Consider the following 15,903-nt stretch of genomic DNA (forward strand, 5'->3'; position numbering starts at 1 on the left):
AAAAAAAAATGAAGCATGGCACAGTAGGGGAAGAAAGCTTCTGGGGAGAGAAAGCAAAGATATGTGACAGATGGAAAGGTCTTAATGGATGAATGGTACTACTACAAATAAGTAGCAAGCAGCCGGAGGGAATCAAATAATGATTATAGAAGAAAAATGAGGGTTAAAAAAATGGAGTAAAAAACCTTTGACACCAACAGAAAAGTCTAGATTAGCTATTTTTTAAAATGTATTTCTTTTATTTCTTTTTGTTCATTTATTTATTTATCTGGGAGATTTAATTATATGCTCCCCACAAACAGGGAAATCAGTAGTGACAAAGGAAGTAGGCAGCTGACAAGTGAGCCAGTGTGGACAATACAAAAAGCTCAACATGTCCTTGGAGAGGAAGGAATGTACTCCAGGATTCAGTCTGGCATGCCCCCAAACCTGAACAGATTACTTTTTGACGATCAATACCTGTAACCACCAGAGGCCTGTTGCTGAGTAAAAAAAAAAAAAAGAAAAATTCAGCTTCAAAGAGACCTGGTCCCAAGCTCACATTTTATTTTTGCCACTGGGTGCTGAGGTAAGAGCCTTGGACAAGGCTCATTTTTCATCTCTTTATAGGACTGTGGATTGAATATGAAGTGCCACAGCATGTTCTCAGGGCTTTGCTCGGTCAGTTTCCCGTACCGGAAAGAAATACTTTCAAGACAATGCTCTTCCCCTTTGACCACAGCTGGTATCAGATCTTTCACAACAGCCTGATTAATAACTCTCTTTTCACATCTATGACTCTTTATCCACCTATAGGGGGAAAAAAATAAAGTTCTTATTGTTTCCTTAAGTTCCTTTCTTTTTTTCTTTTTTTTTTTTTTCCCCAAGAGACTGAAAAGCCAAAAGATTTCATTGTTTTACTTGAAATATCAATATGTATTCCTGACTGAAATGAAAAATAACATTTTCCACATAATACAATTTAACCATGAAAAAAACTTATAAAAAAAAATTCATATGTTACTATGAGCATGAAGCAATTATTCATATCTATATCTTTAGAATCATAGAGTTGTGTACAATTTCACGTCTCCAGTTACAGTTCCACCTTTCCCCCTTTCTCAACTTTTAGCTTAATTTTCCTGTCTTTTTTCCCTTTTTTTTTTTTTTTTTTTTCCCAAACACTGAAAGCAGTGCACACTTTCCAGGAAGCATTGATGCAATTTATTTATTTGCCCATCTCATGTTGCTCAAGGTGACCTATCTGAATAAAGGAAAGCAGGACAGTGATGAACATAAAGCTGCTTAGGCAGCTTTTTAAGGAAAGGAAGAGAGTGAGTGATGGAAGGAAGGAAGGAAGGAAAGGAAGGAAGGAAGAAGGAAGGAAGGAAGGAAGGAAGGAAGGAAGGAAGGAAGGAAGGAAGGAAGGAAGGAAGGAAGGAAGGAAAGTAGTCTATTATTAATAGTAAACTCAAGGATGATGGATGAAAAGAACAACAATATCCTTCAATCATAAAGAGCTAGCATTCCAGCAGTGCTGGTGAGTGAAGCAGTGAAACCATTTGAGACTTAAACAGATGGATTAGGAAAGGTTCCACTGTGGTTTCCTGGACAGATTTCAAAACAGCAGCCTGATTAACTAATGCACAAAAAGCAAGTGATTCTTCCAATCAATAAGCTTTTATGCAAGCATATTTGAGTTATAATATTTAAACAGAGCAGACAAGTGGGAATCAGGAATTCCTCACGCTGGGCTAACAAAGCAGTAAGTTTTACTTGAATCCGGAGATCTCTTTTTTTCCAGCAACACTCTAAGGGATTTTATAACTAATGTTGTCACCACATGTTCATCAATATATTAACAGCTCCTGACAGTTTTGAGAAAATGATGGTGAGTTCCAAGTCAAAGAGCTGCTATTTTTTACAAATATATTTTAAACAGGATAAGTTAACAAAAAAATCGTTAAACAATTGAAACTAGATATTGAAGTTAGTCACTGACTAAATTACTTGGTAAGCAGACTTCCCACAAATAATTAGAGAATAGGGAATATGAGTATAATCAGAACCCCAGGTCATGAGAGTTCACACCCTTAGGCATGAATAACGTATTTTTCCTCAATAACAACATTTCCTGGAAACTGCAAATGGTAACTGTTTTTCATGGGTATTTCTAAAATATCTTTTAAAAAAAACTTAAAGGTGGTTAAGAATTTTTAAAAATTAATGGCAAAGATTTTAAGTATCTTTTTTAAGTTCCCAAGAATCATAGGTAGATATCTGACATTTTATGAAGGTTTTTAAAAGTGGCATAAAATTGATTTTTATATAAGATATTATTGTTACATTTAATATCTTATTATATTCCAAGGATAGAGAAGAAATTATATGAGATAATCAAAGAAAAAAATCAGATTTATTTCTGAATGATGCTTGGACAACTATGCCATGCTCTCTTTTACTATCTTTATACAAACCTAAAGAGATATGCAGATTTATACTGATTAACTATCTAGGTTTCTTTTTCTATCTCAGACCTGGCTAAAAGGTATTTGACCGTAAATCCGACACTTGACCAGAAAAGAATTTTGCTTATCATGTAATATTCTATAGGAAACATTTATTTAATATTTTCTTTTCACATTTCTCAGTGGTTGATAGATTTTCAGTAGTCTATCTGATACAGACAAACAGAAGACAACTAAGAGAGTCTGAAGGTACATAATAAAAGGAATCAATTACATGAATGCAACATCACAAGACTTCATGATTGTAATTAAATTATCACCACATTCAGAAAAAGGGGAAAATGCATCACATTTCCTTCATGCCTGAACTCAAGTTCATGTTATTTTCAGTAAAAAAAAAAAAAGAAAAAAAAAGAAAAAAAAGTAATATTTGAACAAGTTAAAATGAATTGAGGAAGATATTTCAGAATTAAATGTCTCTCTTATTTATAAATACATCCTGCATTTTGCCAGTTTACAGTAGCCACTACATGTGTAGTATGCCACTACTTTCTGACCTCCCAGAGGCCAGTTTGTAATTACCTATTGTGATATCTCAAGGACTTCACTCTAGGTTGGAGTATTAGACTGCTGTGGTGCTGGAACTGTGTCTCCTTCTGTCAAGGAATTTGGACTACAAAACACAGATCCTGACTTTCCTTTCTCCTCTCAAAATTACCCAACTAAGTCTTCTTCTTAGGACAAGTATAGGTCTGAATATATTTATATTCATTATATATATATATATATGTTTGCCTGTAGGTTTATAATGGAAATGTTTTTTATAAATTGAAAAAAGTGTATGAGGGGAGAAAATGCCTACAGCTCTGGATCCATTAATAAGTCTATTAATCGAGACAGTAAGAACAGTGTCTTTCAGTCTCTAGGGTATGACCCTCACAGGACAAAATGTCATTGTCAGAGTGACTAAACAGTTGACAGAAGCATAGGATACAGTAGCAAGACAGCAAGGATATAGTAGTCAATGAGAGCATCAGAAGTCAGCAGAGAGCGATCCTTCCAGTGTTCTCAAAGCGCTCTTTACCTTTCTCAGACAAAAATCCTCTTTTTGATGAAAAGAAGGCACATTCATACCTTTCATCTGATCCAGATTGTCACTAAGTCAACCCCCACCAAAAGCATACGCAGTATGTAGTGTTTGGAGAAATGGCAACTGAAATTCTCTCTGCTTTTTCTGTTTATTCAAATTCTGTGGCATCTTGTGATGAACCAACGGCATGTCTACAAGAAGTAGAAATACAGTGATATCAAAAAGAGACCAATACCTGAATTTTATGATTCAGCTTCAAATGTCAATTACTTTTATTTTGAATACAGACAAGTCTGAATATATAGAAACATTATATAAGGACTTACAATTCATTATACTGTACTTTGAAGTATTATCCTGTTTCTATTTTAAGGAGCACTACAGATTTAACAAAGAAACAGAGTTTTTGCCCATAATTTAAACAAGAAATAGTATCCTACTCCTCTGTGTTCTCTTCCCCAGAGTTATCAGTGGGATGCTTCACACTGACACAGTATGGCAGTTCAACATCTCAACCTTTTACTGGAAAAATTAGCCTCTTATACATTGTGAACTCCGTTCATAGAAGTCCACATTGCAGGAAACACACGGGCCCCCACAGAGATAAAATAATTCTCCCTTTTGGTGCACTACCGAAAAATGCTAAAACATAGTTGAACATATCAGGAAAAAAAATCTCTCTTGAAGACCACAGTGTCTTTGCCTCACCAGAAAGGAGAAAATAAATATGCATGTATTTTTCTGTATATTGTCTTAAGTTATATCTCAGATCTACTTAATTATTAAACTTCTTATCTATTTCAATGTAGAAGAATAGCCCATTAATTTCACTTGCTGATTAACTAATAGCAGTTGCTACTTCCATTTACTGTGAAAATGTATTAAATACTAAAATGCATAAGAAGCATATAATTGTATGCGTTATATACAGATATATGTGCACACATCCAAATGCAAATAGGCATATAGGCATAGTATGAATATAATTTTCGCTGATTAGAATGGAATTTCCTCAGTGACATCTGTGTTTTGTTATCTCACTTTAGCAAGTGCTTAGAATCATAGAATGGTTTGGGTTGGAAGGGAGCTTTAAGATCATCTAGTTCCAACCCCCTGCTACAGGCAGGGACACCTTCCTCTAGACCAGGCTGCCCAAAGCCCCATCCAGCCTGGCCTTGAATGCTTCCAGGGAAGGGGCATTCACAGCCACACTGGGCAACCTATTCCAGTGTTCACCACATTCATAGTAAATAATTTCTTCCTACTATCTCATCTAAATCTACCCTCTTTCAGCTTAAAACCGTTTCCCCTTGACCTGTCACTACATGCCCTTATAAAAAGTCTCTCTTCAGTAGTACAATATAGTGTACTATAGTATGATAGTAATGCATGGTATGATGGAATATCCTTTTGGTCAGTTTGGGCAGCTGTTTGCACCATGTCCTCTGCCAGCTTCATGTCCACTCCTAGCATAACTGCAGGATAGAAAGATTTGTTTCTGTGCAAACATTGTTCAGCAATAACCAAAGCACTGATTTGTTATAAAGGCTGTGTAGCCACAAAGGCAAAATACAGCAACCTAAGGGCTACTCTGAATAAAATTAACTCCATCCCAGACAAAAACAGTACACCAGGATATCTCCTAACAAATGCATGTGCTGACTATTAATCTACAGAATCCCACACAGTCATAGACACTACCTCAATGAAGCTAATCTCCTTCCTGTAATTTCTCTTCCTTGATAATTTTGATGTCATGGGTTTACTGAGAATTATAACCCACAGCTCAGTTGTTATTACACTCTCTGGAAAGGTAAAAGAGGAAAGGTAAATTTCCTCTGTCTAGGGAAGGTTTCCTACTCCTTTTGTGTGATTTCTCTGATTAAATGTCTATCATGAAAAGATGCTTCTCAGAATTTCCATTATAAAATGTAAAAGGTGATTGCACTGCAACAATCTTAATCTGGGTGGAGTCCTGCATCAGTGACATGATGTTTGCCTCAAGAGGCTGAATTGACTACAGCCTGAAACAACTCCAGGACAAAGATTTTCATGAAATTCTGATCCTAGAAATGATATTGATGTCCTTGGAAACAGAACCATGAGTTTTCATCTCTAGAAGCATTAAACATATGAAATTGTTATAGTCCTGGCATATATACACACATCTAAAGACTGCTCTGCTTTGCTCTCTTCTGAGTTATTTTTTAGGAATATTTTTAAGATACGTTACAATGATAAGAACTGATATAGTATATTTCATCTTAAACCATACCTGCCTACTAGAACGTATAGGAGAGACATTGAATGACATTTTTATAAGCAGAAAAACAAATTTGCCTGAAGTCAAATAAAGAAGGTGCTTGCTTACTACTGGATATCGTGAATTTCTCTTTGGATGTTGTGTTCTTTAACAGCAGTCTATTTCAGTCTGTATGCCTCTCTGAGTGAAAACAGTTTTATTAGATGTTGCAACAGCCTTCAGATCATACTCACACAAACAAACAATATATTACTTATGTCAAAACATTTGCATAGGTACTGAACAATCATCATTAAAACAGTCAGTATTAAGCATTCAGAAGTGGTTAATACTCAGAAGCATTTAGGTAGCTACAGAATTCCCACAGTCTAAAACAGAAAAGAGTTTTAATAACTGTTTTTCATTGCCTAGAGAAATATTTATTTATTTTCCCATTTAATGAAGGAATGGTACTTAGGGATGTAAGATCATTAAATTGCATTTGTAAAAAAGGATGTTTTGGAGTGAAAATGTTGACGTTTCCTCACTTAAGTCATTAACATTAAATATTATCCTGAATTAAGAATAAATACAAATGATGACCCAAGTTAGGTACTGCATTTATATGTAACACACTTTTTAACATTACTTACATAGGAGAGAAATTATGCTTTTGCCCATGCAAGTGTTTCTGTACCAAATGTAACAAACACTGTGCTGTAATGAGATATGTAGGTCACATTATGGTGAAAGATTCTTTAAGGTTTAGCCACTTGATGCATCTGCAGGTGTGAAACATCTCAAAGGCTCCATTCTGATTAGATGAATTTCAAATTCTGTGACAAGCATTAACATGCCTTATGCAGTACTGGGTGTTGAACACGCGAAGATATTTATAAATTCCACTTCATGCACTTAATATCAGGGCAATCAGATTGCTCTTTCCTTTTCATTTGTCGTATTTATTTCATGTAGCACAAGAGATTACCTTTTCAAAGTATCTATGTTTCCTTGACTTAAGGAAGAAAGAATTTATGTCTCCTACCAATAATACATCAGTCTCCTAGCCACAAAGTTCACTGTAATCTAAATCATGACACCCAAGGCAACAGAAGGCCCAAGATGGAGTTTTCTTTGCCTTTTTTTCCTGTAACCTCCTTTCTTTCTTTCTTTCTTCTTCTCTTTCTTTCTTTCTTTCTTTCTTTTCTTTCTTTCTTCTTTCCTTCTCTTCTTCTTCTTCTTTTCTTTTCTTTCTTTCTTTCTTTCTTTCTTTCTTTCTTTCTTTCTTTCTTTCTTTCTTTCTTTCTTCTTCTTTCTTCTTTCTTTCTTTTCTTCTTTCTTCTTCTTTCTTTCTTCTTTCTTTCTTTCTTTCTTTCTTTCTCTTCTTTCTTTCTTCTTCTTTCCTTCTTTCTTCTTTCTTCTTCTTCTTCTTTCCTTCCTTTCCTTCCTTTCCTTCTTTCCTTCCTTCCTTCCTTCCTTCTTCCTTCTTCCTTCCTTCCTTCCTTCCTCTTCCTTCCTTCCTTCCTTCCTTCCTTCCTTCCTTCTCCTTCTTCCTTCCTTCTTCCTTCCTTCCTTCCTTCCTTCCTTCCTTCCTTCCTTCCTTCCTCTCCCTTCCCTCTCCTCCCTTCCCTCTCCTCTCCCTCTCCTTCCTTCCTTCCTTCCTCCTTCCTCCCTTCTCCTTCCTCCTTTCCTCCTTCCTTTCCTTTCCTTCTTCCTTTCCTTTCCTTTCCTTTCCCCCTCTTCCTCCTTTCCTTTCCTTCCTTTCCTTCCTTCCTCCTCCCTTTCCTCTCCCCCTTTCTTTCCTTTCCCCTTCCTTCCTTCCTTTCCTTCCCTTCCCTTTCCCTTTCTTCCCCCTTTCCCTTTCCCTTTCCTTCCCTTTTCCCTTTCCCTTTCCCTTTCCTCTTTCCTTCCCTTCCTCCCCTTTCCCTTTCCGTTCCCTCCTCCCCTTCCTGTTTCCCTTTCCCTTTCTCTTTTTTTACCCAAACATACTTTAATAACACATTGATGATTTTCCTGCTTTTGCAGCTATTAGCTCAACATCTAGCAGAGAAAAGTGGGCCTCAGGACCTCAACAGTCCTTCACCTCCTTTCGGGTCTACCAATGGGTGATACCTACAGTCTGAGCCCATAGAAAGTCTCCAGACAGTACATTTGCAGCAAGATGCTTTCACTCTGTCACAGTACTCCACTTTTCTGCATATTAACCTGATCCTTCTCTTAAGCAGAGTTTAGAGTTACTCAAGCCTGAATGACACTCCTAATCCACCAGTAGGTAGGGCTGAACTGCGGCTCAAGGCTTCCCTTTATCCCTTAGTCCAGAAATGAAGCTTGGTGTCACTCTCAGAAGCGCTTGTGCTTTATCTAGGCCATCAAGTCAGACACAAAACCATGAAAGTTAATTGGAAACATTAAACTGAGAAGGATTCTTAATCAAGCCGTGACTGCTATTAACAGATGAGTACAGGGGGAAAAAGTGGGTAATATTCCTTACTATATGTAATGATTGTCTTAAATTTGCACATTAGACAAATCCTCAAACAGTGCATGAGGTCACCAGCAATCTTGATCTGAGGTTCAGCCACTGCACAAATGCACACACAGCTTATGTGAACCAGAAAAATGAAACCTGTCCAAGAGTCTAAAAGCTCCCAAACCAACATGCAGCTTTAGTATGAGCAACTGTAAGATGATTTATTTTTTCAGATAAAATAGACAAAGTTCTGGATGTAATTCTGTTAAGCAGTTTTACATCTTGCCACTAGGACTTTTTTTTTCCCTGTGTTAAGCTTTAATATCTTTTCAAATGCATTAATATGTCCCTGGAACAGACGCTTAGAGACTCTGCATGCTTTGAATATTTCCACTTTAAAAAAGGCTTTCAGTACTTCCTGAGACTTTATGTGCCACCTCTCTGGCACCAGAGCTTGTAAAACACTGAGGGAAATGGCTCCTCGCCCCTCCCACCCCCTCCACCCCCCTTCCACCCAAAAAAAAGGTCCAAGGAGTAAAATCTTGCTTCAGGTCATCCCACAGCCGCCCCAGACAAAGAGAAGAGTGAGACCATATAAACAGCATATTGGAGATTTATAGAAATATTTTCTTTTTCAGTTGATTCAGACTTCAGGGGCTTGCATTTGAATTTTAGGTATAAGCAGTTCCTGTATTCCAAACAGAAGCTAGAGCAAACATAATAAGCTTCAAACAACTTCTTTTGAAAGGCTTTATGTCCACTGCACACTTGTTTTTGTCTTTAAATACTGTAGCACAGTTCAATATAATGGTAGGAGTTCATGCATTGCAACAATAAATTTCAGGAAAATAAGCTATGATTAGAGAATGTTTCAATATGCAATATCTGTATTTCAAGCCTGAGAATGTCTAATAAATTTCATATACTTCCAGCCTTATTGCAAAGAATGTACATGTCTAATGATATATGTAATTAAGACTGCATGTAACCACCCTGTAACCATTCAAAGTAGCCTAGCAATGATTCAAAAAATTTAAACCCAATTTTACTATTTCAAAAAACAATTTATTTTGAAATTTGATACACTGGACATCTTTCAAAGTCCAATCAAGCCATTTTGGATAGCTACCTGGATGCTTTTCAGTCAAGGTTTATCTTAAAAACAAGTATTGGAATAAACACTGGAAAATTATTCCTGGGTGCAATAGTAAATCTTCTCTGGTAGTCTGATCATATTTATGTACTAGTATGCAAGTAAGGAATTACCCCACTCTGCACAGTTCTTAGGTGCACTTTCAAAATGAGCTCTTTCCTAACAGCGGAGAAGCTGCTTGGTAACAGTCTTTTACAGATCTATTGACATTCATGCTTTTAAAATAATAACTTTATGGACACTTCAGATAATGAAATAGAGTTCATGACAAAATGTAACTGAGCATTAACTTACTTGCAGGTCTGAGAAGGACTTTACAGCATACACATAAGCTAGCAAAATGGATAGGCAATATGCAGGGGTAATGTGAGGAGTGATTTGTTATGCAAACCTGACAAAACTCAATGGGGAATTTTGTGGATTGATGAAAACAAAGATTAAAGCTTGTAAAAAAATAAATAAATACATAAAATTATAGTTACATAAACTAACAACTATAGCATGCCATTTGAAATGTAATAAAGGCATGTTATTTCTTTAAGTTGAACAAGGGGAAAAAAACCTGTTCAGACTGCACGCACAGACGAGTGTTTTTCTGGCTTAGGAAATCTCTTTTTGCTGACAATTAAAAAAAATGAAGGGTTTTGGAAGATTCCACAATAATATGCACCTTAACAAGGACTAGTGCATCCAGAATAGGGAACAAAGAGGAGGAATTAGAAATCTGCCTGCACTTGTGAGGGTAGGCTCTTACTAGGTTCAAGAATGTAGGATAGCTTGCACAACTGCAGTGCTACACTAAGTGCATATGGGTCCTTCAGAGGAACAGGACAGGATGGCAACTAGAGGGAGTTCCCCTGCAAGGATCTATGAAGGTCTGACTAACCATGGGTGATGAGTTACGTTGGAGACCGAACCTTCCCATCAACATTACATTAGATGTCATTGCTGTGCAACAGACGGCAGCAGAGGGGCAGTCTGACAAAATAGCATCTAACATGGAAGAGCATATGAAGTACAGTGGTGAAAGTAAATTCCTCCATGATGAAAAAATTGCACCTGTTGACATTCATTAATGCCAGCTGAATATGTGGAGACCAAACAGCAGATGTGAGCATACTGAGGCAGTGCGTGGTGTGTGTAAGGTGAGGTGTCAGTGGCATAGTGGACTAGCCACACTCTGACAGCCATGCGTCACATCACTAAATGAAGAACATCTCAGTAATCTCATTCTCGCAAAGTCACACATTGCAACTAGGGAAAAGGTGTACAGAGCTGAATATGGACTTCAACATGTTGGGAATAATGATGGCAATGTTGGAAAATTGCAAATTTTGCATCAGCTGTGTCCCACAATTGCACAAACAAGAACAGAAAGAACATTGTGCACAGGTCTTTCAGGGCCTTCTGAGCCAACACAAGGCTGAAGATGACACTTGCTCAGACTGCATCATTACCAGCGATGAGACACGGTATCACGACTACAAGTTGGAGTGAAAATGGCAGTCCATGGAGCAGTGACATGTGAATTTCCCATTGAAGAAAAAGTTCAAAATAGAGCCCTCAGTAGGTAAAGAGATGTGCACTGTCTTTTGGAAAGGGAAAGGTGTGATTCTTCTGGGTTTCCTGGAACCCAAAAAAACCATCAACTCTGATCACTACATTACAGCACTGGCTAAGCTGAAGGCTCATACTTCCAGAGTCAAGCCAGAGAAGAAGACAACTTTTCTCTTGCAAGACAATAATGCCAGGCTCCATACCAGTTTGAAGACCATGCAACACACTGTCAATCTTGGCTGGGCTGTCTTACCACACCAACCATTACTGTTTGGGATATGGTGCCTTCTGACTTCCACCTTTTGGACTGATGACAGATGGACTACATGGGCAACATTTTCCTAGCAACAGTGTTTTCATAGCAGCTATGTAACATTGGATAATCTCCACTGGTGCAGATTTTAATGAGCATGGCATGAAGACTCTTGGCTGATGAAAACATTTAGCTAATACTGGTGATTACGTTGAAAAAAACATATATGTGTTTTATAGCTGAGAATCTGCTCTATCAGATAGTGCAGTGGCAATTACAGGAGTTTTCTGAGAACTGGAAGAAAATAATTTTCACTCTTCTCTTCAAGAAAGAGAAGGAGAAGGAAATGGGCTACTGAACTATTAGCCAGTCAGTCTCACCTCAATCCCTGGAGAGATGACAGGGCAAATAATCATTTAAATCATTTCCAATCATTTGAAGGACTGGACAGTAACTGCAAGTAGTCAGCCTGGATTTACAGAAGGGAACTCTTATCTGACCAACCTGATTGCTTTCTACAATGAGATGACTGATTTGGTATATGAAGTGAATCTTATTTATCTTGACTTCAGCAAAGATTTTGATGCTGTTTCCCATTACACAGTAAACTGACAAACTGATGAAGTATGGACAAGGTAAGTGGACTGTGAGGTGTACAGAAAACTGACTGAGCAGTTGGTCTCATAGGGTTGTAAACAGCAACCTGCAACAGAGCAAAATTCAGCTGGAAACAGCCAACTGTGTATTCCCTCCTTAATAACTGTATGATGGTAAACGGTGCACCTTCAGCAGTTAGAAAGCACAGAGGAATGGTTGATAAACAAGATGGCTTTACTGCCATTCATAGGAAACTGAACAGGCTGGAGAAATATGCCAATAAATACTACAAGACATTCAAGAAATTACAAAGTCCTGAACCTGGGGAGGAAAGCTGCAGGCAACAGAATCTTTGCAGAAGAGAATCTAGAGGGTCAAGATGAATATGAGTCAAAAATCAACAACCCATGAAACTGCAGCATTAACTCTTTAACTCCCAGTGCACTACATGATGTTATAGAATATTGATAATGAAAATTGTAAAACCACGACAGGTCTCCAGAAACATTCAGCAAGCATCAATGAATGTCAGTGGGTGCAATTTTTTCTGCATGGAGGAATTCAATGACACACCTTTGTTTCATACACATTTCCATATCAGACACCATTTTGTCATACTGGCCCTCTGCTGCCATCTGTCACAGAGCAATAAAATGTAACATAATTTTGGTGGGACAGTTCAGAATCTACTGCCATATCATCAAACATCTGTCTCTAACATTATGGTTCAACATAATAAAATAGGAGGCATTACTTTCAGAGCAGCCCTCCAATTATTGACTTATTGCCAAAAAGTTAATACATTGAAGAAATGTATACCCAAATTTATTAAAGAGAAAAACACACTACTTTCTCTAAGTTATATTATACTTCATGTTTTTCTATTTTGAATGACAACATACTTTTAAAAAATTTTAATATGGTTTAAATTAGTTTATAATGATTACCCCCGTTGTGCAATTTGCTACTATTTTATCAATGCAAGACTAAAGATAATAATTTATTGGGAGAGGCAACAGCAGAATTAACCTCTATTTACCTTGACATAATAAAGATTTAATAAAACATGGGAAAATGTCAGGGAACAGCATAATTATTCTAACATGAAATTTAAATGTAACTTAATTCTCTATTCCGCATGTTTAATGCTTTAAGATTAGTCATCACTGTTCTTTTCTCCTCTCTTCCAGTATATATTGAAAAATATTTCAAGTAACTTCAGACAATTTGCTTATTAAATGTATCCTAATTTATTTCAAATTCAGAAACATTAAACTGAAAAAGCAACTGTTTTTTGAAAGAAATTCATCACTCTTGAAACTAATATGAATATCCATATTTCACCCTTGTCCAAATTTTTGACTGTTGAATCAAAGAAGATTCTTGTTTGGTTTATATCCTGCGGTTTTATTACATCAGACAGGCATCAAAGGGGCAGAACACATAGAATTGAAAAATAACACAGCTGCACTTTGCAATAGAGTGTTCTGTATCTGCCCATGTTTTGTTGTTCATGTAATACTTTTCAATAAACAAAGATGTCAATCAACTTTCGTTGCAGCACATCACATTTCAGATTTAAACCACTTCAGACATGGAGCTGCCCCAAGCTCACACATTTAACAGATAAAAATTCAGCTTTCTGTCAAAGCAGAATACAGTATTGATTGTAAACTGTATTTAGGCTGGTATCTGCTGGAGGTGTATTACCTTCAAACTCATACAAAGTTCACTATGGAGACATAAAGCAAAATGTGTTTCTTTTATAGTGCAATTTTTAAAAAATGTTTTGCATTGATTATTGGCAATTTCTAAACAAATGGCAAGAAAAAAAAGCAGCCAAGACTAGAGCCTACCCAGAAATCAGTGATGGGGCAGGCTCCAAATGCATGATAATAATCATGAAAACTTTGATCACTTGATTTGATTCTAGTGCTTTGTAAATTAGCATAATTATTCAAACATGCTTCATTAAAAATCACGATTGTACAAGTCCTTCAATTTAATGATCCAAGAACATACAAAATGAGCTAAGCTTTAAATAATTACATCAGCTTCCTACTAGATGACCATTTCAGAGGCTGGTGGGTTACTTGTTTAAAGAAAAATACTGAATGCACTCTTGCTCCTTGCAGAGTGTGAGACTGATGACATGTTAAAAGGTAAGGCAAGCTACCTAGTGTATTTTACTGTTTATTCCCACATCCACCTGAACTTCTCTTGGGATCCCAAAAGGTTAGATACTATGTCACTCCTAAGCTACTGGGAGATTGGCATAAAATCCTAGTAAATCTTCAACTAATTACATTTGAACTGTAGGTGTCACAGTTGGCTTTGACCTTTAAAGGTTGGCAGAAGTTTGACAGTCCTTAAAGTAGCACCACACACTAGAATACTTGTTCTACTGAAGATAAATGTAATGAATAAGCCGTGGAAATTAAACATGTATAACAGCGTAAAGTGATGTGCTTATTAATACACAATGTACCAGAAAAAAAATAATCAAAGAAATATACTTATCCATGGCAACCAAAATCATCAAGAATGTGTTAAGAATGTGCTGACATTCTCCTAAAACTGTAGCTGACAAAACACCAGTTGGCAGCACTGAAGGGTTAAGAGAAACTTAACAAATTTGGCAGGGGGAAAGGAAAACAAACTTCAAGTTAAATTGTCACCCTCTGCTTAATTCCCAGTGTATATTGAGATATGGCAGGACAGTTCATGTGCTCCTGTGGTCAGGTTCCTGATAAATTGTTAGTCTTAATCTGGCTGTTAAGTTTGGGAATATGCTTTTTTTTAATATAGGGTAATTGAGAACCAACACTTTATATTATTCTGTGCTGTGAAGTATCATTTTACAGCCCACCATTTCTGTAAATATCAGCTGCCCAGAAAAAAAAAGGTGCATGACATATTTCACCACTGGCTTTCTAGCCATGATGCAAAATGCCTTGCTATCCAGACTGGACCACCAAAAGATACTGAAAAAAGCTATGCGTTAGCACTACAGAGAGGTGACAGAGGACCCTTTGTGTTTTAAAAATCCTAACACACACACACACATAAAAATGCATCTAAGAAAATGAAGAATATTAAGACTTTTACATAAAAACTTGACCATATTGATTCATACGCACTGATTTAGATAAAACTGCTAAAATGTTTTGACAGAAAACTGGAGGCTTTCTTAGAAGGTTAATTCCTTCTTATAAAGGCCTGCAATTCAGAAATCATCACCTTTTGTTATGTTCACTACAATTTATAATGTAATTTTACAGCTGGTGGATTAAACAGTTTTTAACTCAGATTTGAATTTCAGTGACAGATTACGAAGATTATGTGCTTCATACTGTCTTCATGTTGCTTGCTAATATTTGTAGAGAGGTGGTTGTTTAGAAAACTCAAACACTGATTTTTTCCTTTCAACAAACAGAATTTTGTAGTGTACTGGAGGAAGACACACTACATTACTGTGAATCCAAAATCTGTGTGGAGACAGAATTTCACAAATAATTGTGCATACTCTGATACTGTTTGCTGTTGCTTAAGGAACATAAATCTTCAAGTTTATCAGATCACTAAGAAATAAAAGGAGAAGATCATAGAATGAGATTGTTTTGTTTTATTAAAGTTGAAACATGTAGAGTTGCAAATAAGGGAAATAGATTTCAAAAGAAAAGCCAAAAAAATTAGAAACAAAGCCTTTGCTTGAGGGCTGTGTTAATGATTTCACCATCCTGGCTACCTTGCTGGGCCAGCCATGGGGATTTACTGAATAAGACAGAACTGACACACTCTGGGTGATTATGGTGTTGTTTATACTCTCTTTCTTCCTCTTTATGAAGCAAGCTGCCGAAGCACACTTGCTCACTTTGGAAATTTGGAAAATACTGAGAATTTAAGAGCTGATTACATTGTCATTCCTGCTATGTATTGTAATTTCCAGCCTCTTCTTTTCCTGGCCCTGAGAATGATCAAGGACTATAGCACCACATGGCAACACAGAGGATTAGAGCATTTTCCACCAACCCGCCCCAACCCAATTAACCTTTCATAATTAATATTTCTGCTGTGTTGCTTAATTTGAACTT

General features: G+C 36.7%; 1 protein-coding gene across 1 annotated transcript in view; it reads right to left on the minus strand.

Annotated features, from left to right (window-relative positions):
* Positions 1-515: 515 nt before the first annotated feature.
* Positions 516-15,903, minus strand: part of LOC146545017 (uncharacterized) — a 201,091-nt gene continuing 185,703 nt past the window's right edge. The window contains 1 exon segment of the mRNA XM_085218439.1: positions 516-789. Within this exon segment, the coding sequence (XP_085074565.1) occupies positions 516-789 (274 nt within the window).

Source organism: Meleagris gallopavo, chromosome 2, assembly GCF_905368555.1.
Source record: "Meleagris gallopavo chromosome 2, MGAL_WU_HG_1.1, whole genome shotgun sequence".
Lineage (NCBI taxonomy): Eukaryota > Metazoa > Chordata > Aves > Galliformes > Phasianidae > Meleagris > Meleagris gallopavo.